The 15,918-nt window shown below is 32.3% G+C and overlaps 2 protein-coding genes across 2 annotated transcripts in view; both read right to left on the bottom strand.

Annotated features, from left to right (window-relative positions):
• Window positions 1–7,680, bottom strand: part of LOC124536117 (breast cancer anti-estrogen resistance protein 1) — a 53,146-nt gene extending 45,466 nt beyond the window's left edge. Inside the window, 1 exon segment of the mRNA XM_047112568.1 lies at window positions 7,138–7,680. Coding sequence (XP_046968524.1) covers window positions 7,138–7,179 — 42 coding nt within the window. The 5' untranslated portion in view covers window positions 7,180–7,680.
• Window positions 7,681–11,794: 4,114 nt separating this feature from the next.
• Window positions 11,795–15,735, bottom strand: LOC124536133 (nucleolar GTP-binding protein 2). The gene is made up of 4 exons (XM_047112590.1): window positions 13,571–15,735; window positions 12,602–13,109; window positions 12,266–12,443; window positions 11,795–11,983 (listed from the first exon to the last, which is right to left on the bottom strand). Exons 1-4 carry the CDS (start codon window positions 15,572–15,574, stop codon window positions 11,890–11,892), a joined length of 2,784 nt encoding a protein of 927 aa, XP_046968546.1. The 5' UTR covers window positions 15,575–15,735; the 3' UTR covers window positions 11,795–11,889.
• Between the last annotated feature and the right edge of the window lie 183 nt (window positions 15,736–15,918).

Genomic DNA, 15,918 nt, shown 5'->3' with positions numbered 1-15,918 from the left:
TTTCATTTTATAGCCAAAAAACGTCATAACAGAAATTGGAATTCAAATTGAATCGTTAATACGTCTTTTTTCTCATTTTATTAAACAGTTTTTGTAACGAAAACATAAGTATCCAACTGTGTTATAATTCGTTTGCCACTCCCACGAAAACAATATTTTAATATTTTAATAAATTACATCTATCATAATTTACCCTTATTTAAACTACTTGGAATCTTATTTTAATTGTGTTTATTCTTAAAGAGCTTTGGAAATTAGAGCGGTGTTCGATACAGATAAAACTATCCCAGTAATTTAGAGTAGATCAAGACAGTCCGTGTCGATCTACCGCTCTTGACTTTGAAATAGTTCTCATTCTGTCACGCTTTTGCGTACTGTAAACTTTTCACTAATACTTATCTTAAATGATCTGTAAAACCTGCGTTCTAAGAGTTATTTTTAAACGTCATTTGCGAAGTGTTAAGATCTTTCTGTTTTACCGACTGTAATCCGAAGCCTGTATTATCTCATAAAGTACTAAGTGCCGCAAGCAATTAGGTCTACATTGGATTAGAAACTGTGTGTCGCTTCGTCAAGTACGAAACAGCGCAATAGCCAAAGGCTGAAAGTCAATTAGGTTGTAAAGAGTATTTGCGCTAGTTTTCGCATCGTGTCTTATCTCACGGACCCAACGGCCATCCACTTGGGAAAGTAATTGATTCTATAGATCGGATAGATGATGGATTACATTGTTCACGGATATGCATTAGAAGTAGCGATATATTTAGTGTAATAAGCTTTGTTTGTTTTATTATACCTCTGTCTCTTTGTACTCAATGAATACAAAGAGAAAGAGGCTTGATATATAATATTTAGCCTTAAAACAGTAATTTGTAACAAATAACTGCTGGCCTTTGTGAATAAAGGTACAAGTTTATAAAGGTTAACAGAAATCTTAAGGCATTGACATCAAAAGTGTCCCTAGACTGTGCATAAGTTGCGGTCATAAATAAAGAAGTTCTTTGTGTTTTAATAAATATTCTTGATTTTGTGCAATGTTATTATGACCACGTCAACTTAAACAATTTGAAATTCTGAAACTGTATAACTAGTGTGGCTATATTGATTAAGAATATAGTTCTAACCAAAATCCAAACGAACACGTCACTTATAGACAAAGGCAAACATTTCGAAACGATCATAAAAACACAAGCATGATAACTAATACTAGACCTATGAAAATTCAATCATTATGTTATTTATAGTACAAGAAAACCAGGGACAGGTCCGGCTTTTGCCAGCAGCCGGGCGCCGGTCGCCAGGAGCGAGTGCGCTGCGGCCTCGTGGTCCCCGTATAAGGGGCTGGCGGCCGACGAGCTCGCCTTGCGACACCCCGCATTTAGACGTAAGCTCTGAATTGTTTACATGCAACATGCATACAGTCAACTTAATTTAAATGTCACTTTAAAAAGGTAAATTTTTTAATTTCATATTTTTCTTAACAAAGACTATATAGTCTTACTTTGGACTGGACTATAAGTCTTTATCACCAATTTGATAAATTAATTATATATTTCACCATATAACATTTTTAGTTTTTACCATCTAAGATAAAAACAGCAAAAATTCTTTCAACTTCCAAACTAGGGCGAACAATCGAAGCTTCCAGAGATATGGGAAGGATGGATTATTATGTAGCCAAATATGGGAACTGGGGAGCATTCTCCAAAAGTGGACTAAAGGACACCGCCGAGGACGGCTGGTAAGAAGTCGAATTACCGGCTTCAGGGTTATTTAAGGAACTGATAGTTCCACGAAACCACGCACGCGATTCTCGTACTACTTACGTGTAATGTGGTATTCGGATGCACCGGTTTTTTACTAATTGGCGAAAACAAGTCCGCTTTAAGGAAGACGCACATCCGAAGCATTTTAAAAATCTCAATAAAAACTTTAAGAAATCGTTTGAAAACGTACGATACAAGATTTCAAATCAGCAATGATATGACATGAAAAAATTCTGTTAAAAACTGTTAAACAAAAAAAAATTCTTCAATTTTTTATTGTTTAATTTATTTTGTTAAATATCCGAGTACTTTCATTCATTAGGCAATGCCTTAAATATCTTAGCTACATAATGCTCTAGTAAATTCAAAATTAAAACCTAACTGAGTGTAAATTACCACTAAACATAGAATATTTATTAACAGTTTATTAAATTAAATTAAAGTGATTAAGTGTGATGCTTTGTCGTCGTTTGTATAAGTTGATTTATTCTCTCAGCCTTGGAATGTTTACAAAATTTTTATTTTAGATTATATTTTATGAAAGCAAGACTTGAAAAATGGTTATCTTGTGTTTCGCAATATTCGATAGCCAAAACAGTTCTCTTATCGTGCTATCCAAACGTATCAGTACCGATAAAAAAACTATAGGAAATATGACTTCACACGCTAATCGTAAATATTATATTGATAAATATGGAATATTTTTAACCTTATTGATTATATTATAAGTTAATAAAATAAAGTAAGTATATTAAAATATTTATTGAAGAAATCAAGACAAGAAAATAAGATTCAAACAATTTTTTTATTTATTGCTATTACAGTAATGTAATTTTAACCTAATTATCTTCCAAACATGTTAATCGGCATAAATCTTTTTTTTCTTAGACAATATAAAATATTCGATGTCGAAATTTTGGAAATTTGATGCAATTGTTATAAAAAAATTATTTGAGATGTTGGTCCAGAACTTAGATATTTTTGAATCGGGTTCTACTGTTCTTATAAATAAGAAGATGAGGTGCAAATATTATTCGCAACATCCAGACACGTCTACGCTTGACTACATTGTAACAGCGTTCGTGAAAGCATCCAGCCGTCAAAGCGAAGTCCAGTTACTAATGTGCCGGGCGACGCAAAGATAGAGCACTTCTGATATAGAAATAGCTTTACGTGCTGCAAATAAGGGATATTATAATGACAAACGATGGTACATTCCAATGGAAATACTAGCTGACGAAGCTTTGATCTGATAATAACTTATACTTTTGTAGGAAACTAATTAAATCAAAGAATGTAAATCAATTTGTTGCAATATTTATCTATATGATCTACTTCTATTTTTTTTCATCTTGTACTAATGTACTGTCATCCATAACAGGACATTAGTAAAATTTTGATATTATATTAAATTTTCGTAAATATAAGTAACTTTAAAACTAAAATGTGACGAGTATCGTGAATATTTTATGAGAGTACGCATAAACTACGCTGCATAATGTTTACTTAAGTAGGTACGTTTTACGCAAGTGAGTTCTAATGACCCGCCCAACGCCACATTATCTTAATAAGACCACCAGTAGGATGCCTTCAATATCTCTGTGTTGTGTAAGTCTAGATCCTATGGATACTCCACAGCTTTATTTCCTAGCGTGAATTTGTGACGTTATTTAATATATATTGGTTAAATTTCTGATCAATTCAATTACTGTATCAGTAACCATACTTATCATCCACAATCTAAACCGCTTACTGACGATTTATTGGCGTTGTAAGGTGTAGTATAACCGTGAAAACAATTTGTCTTCTAACGTCTACTTTCTAACGAAGTTGAAACCCGACGTTCTAATCACGATTATTCTATAATTCAATAAATCATGTCACATTTACGTTTCGAACTCCTAAAAGGTGACTTTTAAATATTATATATGTATTTCTGTGAAATAAAAAAAAAGATATAATTATTAATTCAGCATATGAAAAGTTGAGGTTAGCTAAAGTATGGTTTATCTTTATTTTACTGCTGAGATTGCCTTCCTCGTTCTATGAAAGCAATAACGACAGCGCACTGTATTATTATTTTAGTCTACACAAGTTCTGAAGGTAATATATTCTGAGTATAATAATTTATACTCTACAATGTTTTATTTTGCACTGTATTGAAGAGTCAACCTACAATGAATCATACGAGAACTATGTAGCAAGAAATAAGCAGAGCCTGCATGCTCTGCTCAAATGATGAATCCGCTAAGACATAACACATCTCTATGTAAATTATAAGATAATTACCTATTGCATATACTAGCACGTAAAAATATCTTCCTCGTACGTAGTTTCCATGGTTATAATATATTTTAATATACCTTATACGTCGTTAATAAATTTAAGTGTTTTATTTAAAATTTTACTCTTAAATATTGAGTATAACAATTGCGTTAGAGATAATGTCTCGATATAGAACTAAAAAAAAAAATAATTTATAGAAACAAGATCTTATTGGCAGCCATAAAAAAAAAACAATATTAAATTGTATGCGACAACGAAATAGTATGCAAAAGTTGATCTCATCTGTAGAACTGTTACAAATTTATGATTATTTGAATTCTCAACTTCTCATTAACTAAGCGAGCAAGAACAGACATGTGCATAACAATATCAATTTGTTGTCACAGGCCAAGTAAACAGACGATTTTTAGTATACACAGCAGATATTGCAACATCTGAATTTTCATTTCTAAAGGCATGGGTTAAGGCTTAATATTTAATTGTTTTAATTTTATATAAAATAATTAATTTACTTATTTTATTAATTTTTACTTTATGACTTTCTTTGTACTATTGTTAGGCGGACGTGAAACTGTGCCACTATAGTAGAAGACCATCCCCAGATACTTTGGCGCTATGATAAACGTTAACCTTATTCCTTACATCACCAATATACCACCAATCTTGGGAGCTAATATATTCGAGTTTGCCTATTTAGTTATTCGTACTAATTTAGTAGCTTTTTCTACAAACACTGCAAAATATATTTTATATTATATTATAAATATATTTTATATTTAAATATATTTTATCCGCAAATGAAATGAATATTTTAGTTTTTAATGCTTTTTTTTTAATTTACAAGTTGCTTATCAAATGTACACGATCGATTATTATGTATCGAGTAAGCAACAAAGCCTTATTGTAAATGCTAGTCATACGCTGAACGTAGAAGTTATTTTCGTAACGAGCCAAGCAGCCAAATCTGTAAAGAGCGACCTCGCACTCCTGGATCGATAGAGCCTTGAACTGTGACCGCTAGCTTCTCCAGGAAAATTCATTTGTTTCAAACGCGGCACAACTTCGATATAGCGCACATCACAATAATGTATTTTAACATACATTTATTTGTTAATTGCTTTAAAAAATGACGTTTTATTTATATAAAATTAATTTTATTTAAGCTAAATATTTTATAAAATCTTCTAAACAATGATTATGGCTTGATTTGTTATTCAAATACGTTTATTTCATTTATTTTATTCGCAATAACACACGGGATGATTATTTTCTTAAAAACTTTCATTTTATTTATTTAAATAACTTGCATGAGATTAGCATTACTTACAGAATATTAGAATTTACAGAAAACATAATGCATAACATTGTTAATACTCACTGAAACCGTTTAAGTAAATCAAAGTTTGTAATTAAGATAATTTGGGGCATATTATAAAAATATTGTTCAAAACATTCAACAGAATCGATGTTAATACATCTACCAATTAAAGTGTCATGTGTATACGTAGGAATTGTACCGCCCATACTTAGGTCTCAGACTACATATGTGTCAAATTTTATTAAGATCGACGTACTGGTTTAATCATGACGAGGTAACAAACAAAGTAATACACGAAACAGATACATCGTATGATATAATTTATATAACAAGTTTGTTTATCATTACCGACTTTTATATCCGAGATTTAAATAATACAGTATACGTACAAGTATGAAATAGATAGTTTAAATAATATCTAATTCCATTCACCAAATGTATAAAATCTTTTTCTTCTAAAATGAATGAATGTATTACGCCCTATATTTAGAAGTTCCAAGACGAAAATGAATGATGAATAAAATGATTCCGCGAAACACTTCTCTCAACGAGTTTGATAAGAGTGCGGTCAACCTGTTCACTTACTTCCTTCGTAGTTCATGATTACATTTGATAAGAAAATGTTTGAACAGCATAGTACCTATAGTTGTATTATATAAAGCCATATTCTTAATGGCATTACATTTTCTATAGAGTTCACGGATGAAAGATACCTTTACAAAATCAGACGCAATTTATATGGAATGAAAAATCTAGGTCTTCTCATTTCTCGTATTGTATTTCGTTAAGATATCCTTTTTTATGCTTTTCTCGATAGTTGTCTTCACTTTTAGTATTCCATTCTTCGCAATGAAAGAAATCCTGATATTACTTTGTAGTTTGCCATCATTGCATTACTTAAGAGCAGCTTATGTAATAATAATTAAAATTATTAATAAGGTAAACAACTTAACATTTTAGTTAAAGAAAGGATTTTTAATACATACTTCTTTCTTAATTATACATACTTAATACTTAAATACCAAAAAAAATATTTAAGTCAGTAGTGATACTCGGTTGAACTCTATACGTACTAGTACTAATATTTCAATGTACCACCTAAACCTCAAAGCAAATACAAAAAAATATATAAATTTTAAAATTTCTTCTTGTAAAACACGTAAATTAGTATTGGAATTCACCTAATTGTTAGTCTGTTTTAATCATTGATATATATATATATAATTTATTTTTTGTTTTTTAATTGCAGATAAAAACAAATACAACTTGATTTCTGATCATCGTTTATATGGATTGTTAAGTAAATATACCTGTGAAGATATCTGTTAATCTTCGAACATAATGGAGAGGAACTTCTGCTTAACATTCGATATATTTTTATCGATTTAATACGATGTTTTAATAAAACATGTATCAATACAAATATAAATATAATTTATGTAATATATTGAATAAGAATACTCACTGTGTCCTTTTATATTTTGGATTCAAACATTCGATATAAATAAAAATATAACAGTCAAAATGTTCTGCGAATTGAAAAAGCACAAGTTAATGAAAATAAACAACGGTTAAAAATACTAACAAACCAGAAAATTTACAAGAGCCTATTATAGAGTCAACGCACGGAAAATATTAAACGTGCCCGCTATTAAACGAAATACAAAAAAACGAATTAAATAAAATTTAATCTTTACGCAGGCAATCGTGGAAGTTGCCGCGCGTCCATTTACTGTATACGGAAAAACGAGAAAAGCTCGAACTCACCTGCGTGGGGAGAACAGTCTCCCGGCCCAGGGGTATCGACATTTTGCTAGCGGCGCCGCCGGCCGCGCCCCGGCGCCCGCCCGCGCCGCACCATCCACCGACCCGACACTACGGGCCCGCGCGCCGCCCGCGCCCGGTCCCACAGACGCCTCGCACCAACAAGAAAAACACTTTTCCAAAAAAGCGTACCCCACGAGCTCTCTATTTTGCAACACGGCACGGTTATCAGGATAAAATTTGGCACATCACATGAAAATTCCCATAGCAATCATGTGATAAGGAGACACTCGTAAAGAAAAAATCCAAGAAACTAGATTACGGATTTGTACAACGATGACACCGGACTGACACCCGCCCCGATAAAAGCGAGCGTGCGACTGGCACTCCGCACGGCACGATAGAACGGTCGCGCGCAAGCTCACCCCGCGCCTTCACGCGGCCCTCGTGCGCCGACTGCCGACTGCCGACCCGCTACGCTGCGATCGCAACCGCATGGGGTCGCGGCTCAGCCTCCTTCATCTCGTGGTCCCTTCGACCGATCACATGGACACGTGCCTCGGCCACGGGCGTAGTGCGGTTATCGAGCGAGAGTACACATGCGCACTTCACCGCACTATTTGTGGCTCATTCATTTAAAGGTATCGCATCGCACCATACACACCTGAGCAAATATTATGAACTCGACAATAGGAATATTGTTTCGAAACGTTCAAACAACTAGTCTGACGCAGACGTTTTAATTTAATTGCAGTAGAGAATCGAGAATATTAATTACATTTCATGTCTGAATTGAAAAGCTCGTGCTGTAGTTTTATTAATAATGTTTATAAAGTCGGCTTTACAGGTATAAAGTCGCCGTGTTTTAAATTTAAGCCATATTATTTAAAGATTAAGTGATATTCATTCATAAATTTTAATTAGAGCAAATTTTTTTTTTCTAATAACTTATTAAAATCATCGTAGGTAAAAAAAGCATAATGTTAAAAAAACTATTTGAGGTTATTAATAAAATAATAAGTTAAATAAAAATAAAATAATAATAAGTTAAATAATAAACCAAAACTTTCATATATTTTAGAATTATAAGATTCTACAACTAAAATTTTCAAAACAACGTAGGAAGGGTAGTGACGAGTGGCTATGCGTAGGCGCTTCTCGAGGCAAACTTATTAAGTTCAGGTAGTTCGCCCACTTTTCCTTTCGGCTACGTTCACCGCTCCAGATTACGTCATCTAAATGTCGCTATTTTATTAAATACCTTGTAGCTCAAAGTGGGCAGATAGGTATTCTGTAGTAAGGTATATTTGTCGCATATTAATCTCACTGAGATGGTCAAAAATTATAATATGACTTGTTTTTTATTGTACTTAAAGATTAAAATGTACTTACCTATTATATTTTAAATTACAAAATCAGATATAAACTAATTGTTATTTGTTAAATGAATAGGCTGAAATAAAAATTTTAAAGGCTTGTATACCCCATATCTATTTAAATGTCTTATCAATAAAAAATATAGAATTATTTTTGAATAGCTTAAACGTTTAGCTTATTTTTCATAGAAAATGGAGAGTCGATACGAGTGTGTCTACTTAGAATATCTACTTTACCTACTTATAATTCTTTACGTATTTTATGCAATAAATTAGGTTGTTTGCTTTTTGATATCCCGTTTTGGTCCTAGATGATAATCCCAAAAATCTAAGAAACCAAAAATAAATGAAATATACATGTCATAAAACTGGGTATTTCATAATAATACCTAAATCTATTCATCGTGAAGCAAATGCTTAGTCAACTTTTAACGTTGCATAATATAATTACCTAGGTACTATCAAAATATTTTCATAATGAGCCGTTGAGATTTTCACGACTCTCGAGAGACGCTCTCGGGTGCTACAGTAAATTGGCGATCAAAAGTAATGTTTAAGCTTCTAGGTTGATTACTTTACCAGAATATAAAAATAAGAAAGTGCGTGTTAGTTTCTTCCACTTTAGATGACGTCGGAACACCCGGTAGATGCAATTTTTGGTTAAATTTTATGGGATCGACGTTCCATAGACTAAGCTAAGCTAAGCTCGGATTTATTCAATTTAAACTTATATATTGATATTTATGATTCACATAATATCAGGTTAACTAAATTCAACAATTATTTATGCAAATACGGCCGATCCGTATTAAAAACATCATACTTTTATATTTGTACGAGAAAATAATAACATAATTATTACTTAATAATAAAATTATACCTAGAGATCAAATCAAATTATTGTAGTCACAATAAATTTGAATATTCAGTTTTATAATGTATGTTAAAATATGTAGTTCATCCTATTATTGTCCTAAATTAATTCACCCACCTGAATGCGGTCCATTGTTTCTTCGAACATCGTCCATCTTCCGTAAGTTGTCATTATGATCAAATATTTACCTCAGTTCATATCTAAAATCAATTTAGCCCAAAGCAATCATTCACTGTATTTTATCTGAAGGCGTCAGGAAGTCTCAAAGGCAAGTTCACTACTGCGATGTGACGCTTCGACAAATAGGCTATTTAGTGCTTGATTAGCACAAACTGTGCAAATCGTTCCGACGGTCGAACACGGTTGATCGTGGTATTGTATATATTCGCAGATTGAAATTGATTGCCTCGAGTCATATTCATTGACGTGATTGAGTCGAATGGATGAAATGGACCTTGCGAGGCTGTTATTGGGCAAACGAAATACAAAATAATATCAATGCGCGTTGATACTCAACTAATTTGTAGAGAACTATGATAGTATCAAAACATACAAAATTTTAATATTATATATAGGTGTTTATACTTATAAAACTAAATCATTTTTTTAGTTTTACTTACACGCCTCCTGGGAAGTTAAAAAGACAATCATTTTATAAAAAAATGTTTTGCAGTCCTCTCCCATATTAGATTTTTACTATTATTTACATACTTATTAACCTTGTCCCAATCTGATATAAGATATAAATCGGAACATGCAATAATTAAAACATATCTTTAGGGGCAGAATTATCAACCAGAATCTCTACATTTGCAATATTTTCCGCCAATATCAAAGACATACGGGTTGTTCAGCAAATCACAAAATAGTCATCTAATCAAATCTGCAGAGACTATGGAATAGCTGGCTGGACGAGATACAACCATGGATACAATTATACACAAATCCATAACAATAAATTAAATGATAAAAGCAAAAATTAAATATTAATATCACATAATGTGTAAAAAAAATGATCAAGACTGCGGTTAAATAAGTGCAAGGGTACTTCCCAGTTATTTTGAGATTATGATCTTTGACTGACTTTAACCAAATACGATTGAATACCAATAATTATACAACAGGCTAAATACTCCAGAGACGAAATAATGCTAAAATTCAAGGATAGTTGGTAAGTAGGTTTTACCGCTACCCACAGACATTATTATTTAAAGAAATATGAATGAATACTCAAGTTACACTGGCTGACTCACTGTAGAAGAGTGACCAGATGGTAGAGTATATAATGAGTGAATGGTACCTACCTACCCAGACGAGACACAAAGTCCTACCTCCATGTAAACAGTCAATATACACAAATTATTTATTTTTATTTATTAAGAAGATTGATTTCTCTTCACTGACAAATCACTAAATAATATGCCAAGTTTTAAGATTTACTTATTTAAGTGAAATACAGTATTTGTGACAAATAAATAAATGAATGTTATCACTCCTTAAATCTCTCACGGCTGAGCAAAATATACTTCATCTCCACACTGCTTCAGTACTAGTTGGTGGGTACTTGGTAAGTTGACATGTGTTAGAATATAACATACATACATAGAATATAATATGAGGACTTGTGTGCTCTACCGAAAATTCATCTTGTTAAATCCTGGAACTCTGTTTGGGAAGTTTCATCAAAATCTAAAGGTAGATTTTACGCAAGTCTACAACCAGTTATTCCGAGGCGACCTTGGTTTTCTCATCACAGGCAAGCTAAACGTTGGGTCACCACAACTATCTGCCGTTTACGCCTTGGACATGCATGTACGCCCGTTCATCTTTGTAAAATTAGAGTTAGAGATCACTCTTTGTGTGAATGTGGCCTTGACGAAGGTTCCTTATCCCATATACTGTTTTCTTGTCCCAATCTCCTCCACCCCGTATATGACGTTCTCCCTCCCAAAGTTCCTCGCCCTATTAATGTTGAATGTTTGTTAATGTGTGTTTAGTCCACTTTGTAAATTTTTATGTAAATATATTGAGCGTAATAAAATTAATTTGTAAATATTTTTGTGATCGTTCTTATTTGATGTCTTAATAATATTGTAATATGTTTATCTAATTATTTATATATTGTATTGTTTTAGGTTATGGGTTAACAGAGAGTCCACTACTATTGTGCCCTTAAAATTAATTTAAGCCTGCAATCTCGACCGCACCGTTCAATCTCCATCGTGTCTTCTCCATCGCACGTGACATTGGCGAAATAATCTGTGCTCTCTTGGCACAAATAAAAGCCATATATTAAAAAAAAAAAGAATATAATATGATCCGATAATATTGAGTTAAGCTTCTTGTATCCTAAGAGGCCACCTTGACTTGAATCAATAACGAAAAATATAGTTTAAAATAAAAGAACACATTTCCACGAGCACATTTTATTAAGATGTCAGTGACAACTACAAATTAATTACTTATAACATAATGAGTATAATAGTAAACATTGATTGTTATTATTCATCGGTTGCTTCGTTTACTCATTCGCAAATCCCGCTCTAGCTCATACTGACGCACATCTGTCCTATCCAAAAAGTCTCGGCGATCCAAATATCTAAAAAATAAAAATAACAATATACTATATATTCAAAGCCAATTTGTAGTTCAGTCAAAAAAGACAGTAAAAAGTACTACACTTACAATACTTCACATAGAACTGCAAGTTAGAACAGATCTTAAGGGTACTTGTATAATTAATAAAAAAATCAATAAACACCACAGATCCCTCATTTGTTAAAAAAACATATTCAATGGATATATATAGAATTGGCTTTTTGCATTTTCTTGTAAATACTTTAATGTTCATATAAATTATTTTAACAAAAATATCTCATACCCTGCCTTTCCTTTATTGTGATTCACGATTTCTTCTTCTATTCCTTCCACTTTTTTATATGTATTCCAATCGAGTTTAGACTTTTCAAGAGTGGAGAGTTGGTTTTTTTTATTTAACTGACCCAACAGATTTGACAAACCCCCTCCACGACTTCGTGATGGCCCATCCAACTTTTGTACTAAAAAAATATAAATAAGAATTTTATAAATATTCTATAAAAAAATTAATATCCTATAATAAAAATTGTGGCTTAATAATATACAATGACACATTTATTAATAATTTATTAAGAAAATTTAAAAATACAATAAAGTATATAGTATAAATAGTTCATACTCTTTTCTGTACTCTCCGGTGTTTTAATTTTTTCTTTGATTGTGTCATTTTCGACTACAATAGTTTCTCCAGCAAATTCAAATATTCGTCTTTCCCTTTCTTTCTCGTCTCCTGTTTCTTGAACTTTTTCCTCTTTTTTAGGCTCTATATTTTTAACCACTACCTTTGTGTCATTTAATTCTTTTGTTGCAGATTTGGGTTTAGTGTCTGTTCCCTCCAAAAACTTTGCCCATAAATCGTCCTGTCGCTTTTTTTCTTCCTCCGGGTCTCCCATTATTACGTTCTTTTCTTCTACTTCTTCATTGGAGTCAGAAAAAACTTCATCAACACATTTTTTTACTTTTTTCTTTTTACCCTTGGATGATTTTGCAGACTTTCGTTTGTTTGTTTTGTGTTCGAGTTCTTTTTCAAACTGTAAATCAGTTTCATCATCTGCAGATTCTTCCTCAGACACTTTTTCCGGCTCCCCTGGCACGTAATCGTCATCGCTTTCGCTCCCAGAAGACATCTAAAATTTAACTAAATTAAAATATGTATAACAACAATATAAATTTCTCACATAAATTTTTAATTATTTAAAATTTCAAAAATATTATATACTAAAATATTTTAAAATGATAATTTAATTTTAAATATTTTTTAAATTTGATTAATCGTCATAAATAGTTTTAGTTATTATTAATTTAAATTGACTCTATAAAGATAACAAAAGCTGTGTTGCTTTGTAATTAAATTGTGTATATGGTGTATCAAATATAATGTAAACAATATCTGTGCTACAATAATACAAATTTTAATAATTTTGATGATTTTATTACAGCAGTGTCAAAACGAAATACAATATAATAGTTATAATAACATTAAGTGGGCTTTCTAAATCACTTTTATTTTGAAGAGGAAATTAAAAAAGATTGGATTTATCAGAACAATTTATGCAGGTCTTTTCCTGTTTCTGTTTCTATTTTTGACATTAGAAACTTCATAAAAGTTGCTTCCAGTTTTAGTACGCTTCTGTGCCCTTTCTAATGCTCTTCTTTCTTTTGCTGTCAATTTAGCTTTAACGGGAGCTTTATTTTGTTTTTCTTTTGTCATTTCTTCCACTGTGAATGTACCACTAGCAACTTCCAGTCTTCTTCTTTTATTCTCTTTCACAGTTTCAGGGTCATTTGTTAAATAATCTTCTACATCACTACACACATTTTCATCACCACTATAGAAACTGCTTATGTCTGAATCACTATCTGCATTATCAATATCCTTTTCTTCATCTCCATTTTGTGACTTGCTTTCATTTTGTTCATCAATGCCTTGTAATTCCTCTGGAATTTCAACCTTTTCGAGAGGCTTTACATCGTCCTCATTATCAAATTGCAGGCCAACACGAATTTTAGCAAAATCTTGAGCAATAACCAACTTATTCACTATTAGAGGTGTCTTTTCTGTATCATCATTTGTTTCTGTTGCTATTGCTTCTTGTTGACTATCATCCGTCTTTTCTTGTACACTCTCGGTCGCTGTTTCTTTGGTTTTTACATCATTTAGTTGCTTTGATAAAGGTACTTCAAAACCTTCAGGTGCTACATAAAATGGAAGCTTACCTCTTTGCCAATCATTGAGTACCATTTTGGCTACTGAAGGAACATCAGGTTCTCCTTTTTTTAACAATTTACCAGTGCGTGCTGCTAATTTTTCCAAAAAATCCGTTGCAGTTGTCCAGCCATCAACTTTATATGTTTTTATCAAATATTCCTTTCTTACTCGTTTAATAACTTCCTCAATGTAATCTTCAGGGTTTTGTACAAGTTCAACTCTAACAACTCCTTTTAAAACTTTTTCAGTGTCCGTTTCAGCGGAGGGATAAACAATCCCAGGGCAATCAATCAAAAATATTCTCCTCATGAGTGTTATGTATTGCCAGACTTTTGTTTCACCTGCGATAGGTGCCACTTTACAGACTTTTTTTGCTCTTAATGTATTAATCACTGAAGATTTGCCAACATTTGGATAACCAATTAGTCCAACACTTATTTGTTTCTTATCTATGTGTAATTTAGCAAACTGTCGCAATAAATTAATAAGTGATCCTTTACCAAATGGGTGAGTCATAGAAGCATGAAATGCCACTGTTGGATACTCTGAACTTAGTATAGCAACCCATCTTTGAGTTACCCAATTTGGAACCAAGTCAACTTTGTTTAATATAAATATTAAGTGTTTGTGTGGTTTTTCTTCTCTGAGAAATTTTTCTACATATGGGCTTCTGGTACCCATTGGATCCCTTGCATCAAGAATTTGCAACAGTACATCAGAAGAATCAATGACTTTGTATAGTTCATTCCAGATTCTTCTACTCATTCCAGCCCCAAATATCCACTCCCTTTGTCCTTCTTTCATGCCACTGTCTTCTCTAACCCTATCCACATCTTTGCTTTCATCATATTTTTCAGTGTTTTCTTCAACAACCTTAGAAAGAGTTTCAAGATCATTAAACTTCAAATTAACTCTTTTTCTTTGTTTTTTTGGTCCAAATGTTTTATCAAAGCCTTCCGTATCTAAGAGATGCACTCTTGCATGTTTGGCTTTTTCGTTTAACAATGTTATGGGTAAATTTGTTGGCTTCATAACTACTTGATAAGGATTCTTGATTGCTGCTCCAAATTCTTCTTGAAATTTCTGTAAAGCTCCTTGTGAAATTACCCTAGAATTTCCAAACCATTTCTGGTTCGGTTCAACTCTAGCTCGAGTACCTGATGGAAGCCAGCCTTGAAATGGGGCAGGTGTGAGAATTTTTCCAGTTTTATCTCGTTTAGCTTTAAAATTACGGTACATTTGGAGTCTTTTGATGGTTCCTTTAGTTCTTGGTTTACCAACCCCTTTTAAACCCTCTGTAGGCCTCTCGGGATTCATCGAATGCCCAGATTTATTGAACCCCTCTTTCCGAGGGGCTCCTGGAGCTGATCTTACTTTCCCCATTGTGAATAAAGCGATAAAACGAGAAAGTTTTTAATAATTAAATTAATTGTAGAAAATAACACGCGGGACGATCACTTTTTAACAGTATTTTAGGTTATGTTGAAGTTTATACATATGATGAACATATCTTTGACAGTAAAGCTACAGGCAACAGAGGAAGCGTACTAACTTCTGACTAGTGATGAATTTTAGTATAGCTCCTATATTTAAATGGTATTACTCACCTTCACGAAATAACTATAATACTTTCAACGACCTATGAAAGATTTTGAATGAAACTCTTATACTTTAAAAAGTTGAAGCAATAGAAACTACAAAACAACCAAATATCGATTCTTCTGTTT

The sequence above is a fragment of the Vanessa cardui genome, chromosome 16, assembly GCF_905220365.1.
Source record: "Vanessa cardui chromosome 16, ilVanCard2.1, whole genome shotgun sequence".
NCBI lineage: Eukaryota > Metazoa > Arthropoda > Insecta > Lepidoptera > Nymphalidae > Vanessa > Vanessa cardui.
This window is presented reverse-complemented; position numbering and strand designations above follow the sequence as displayed.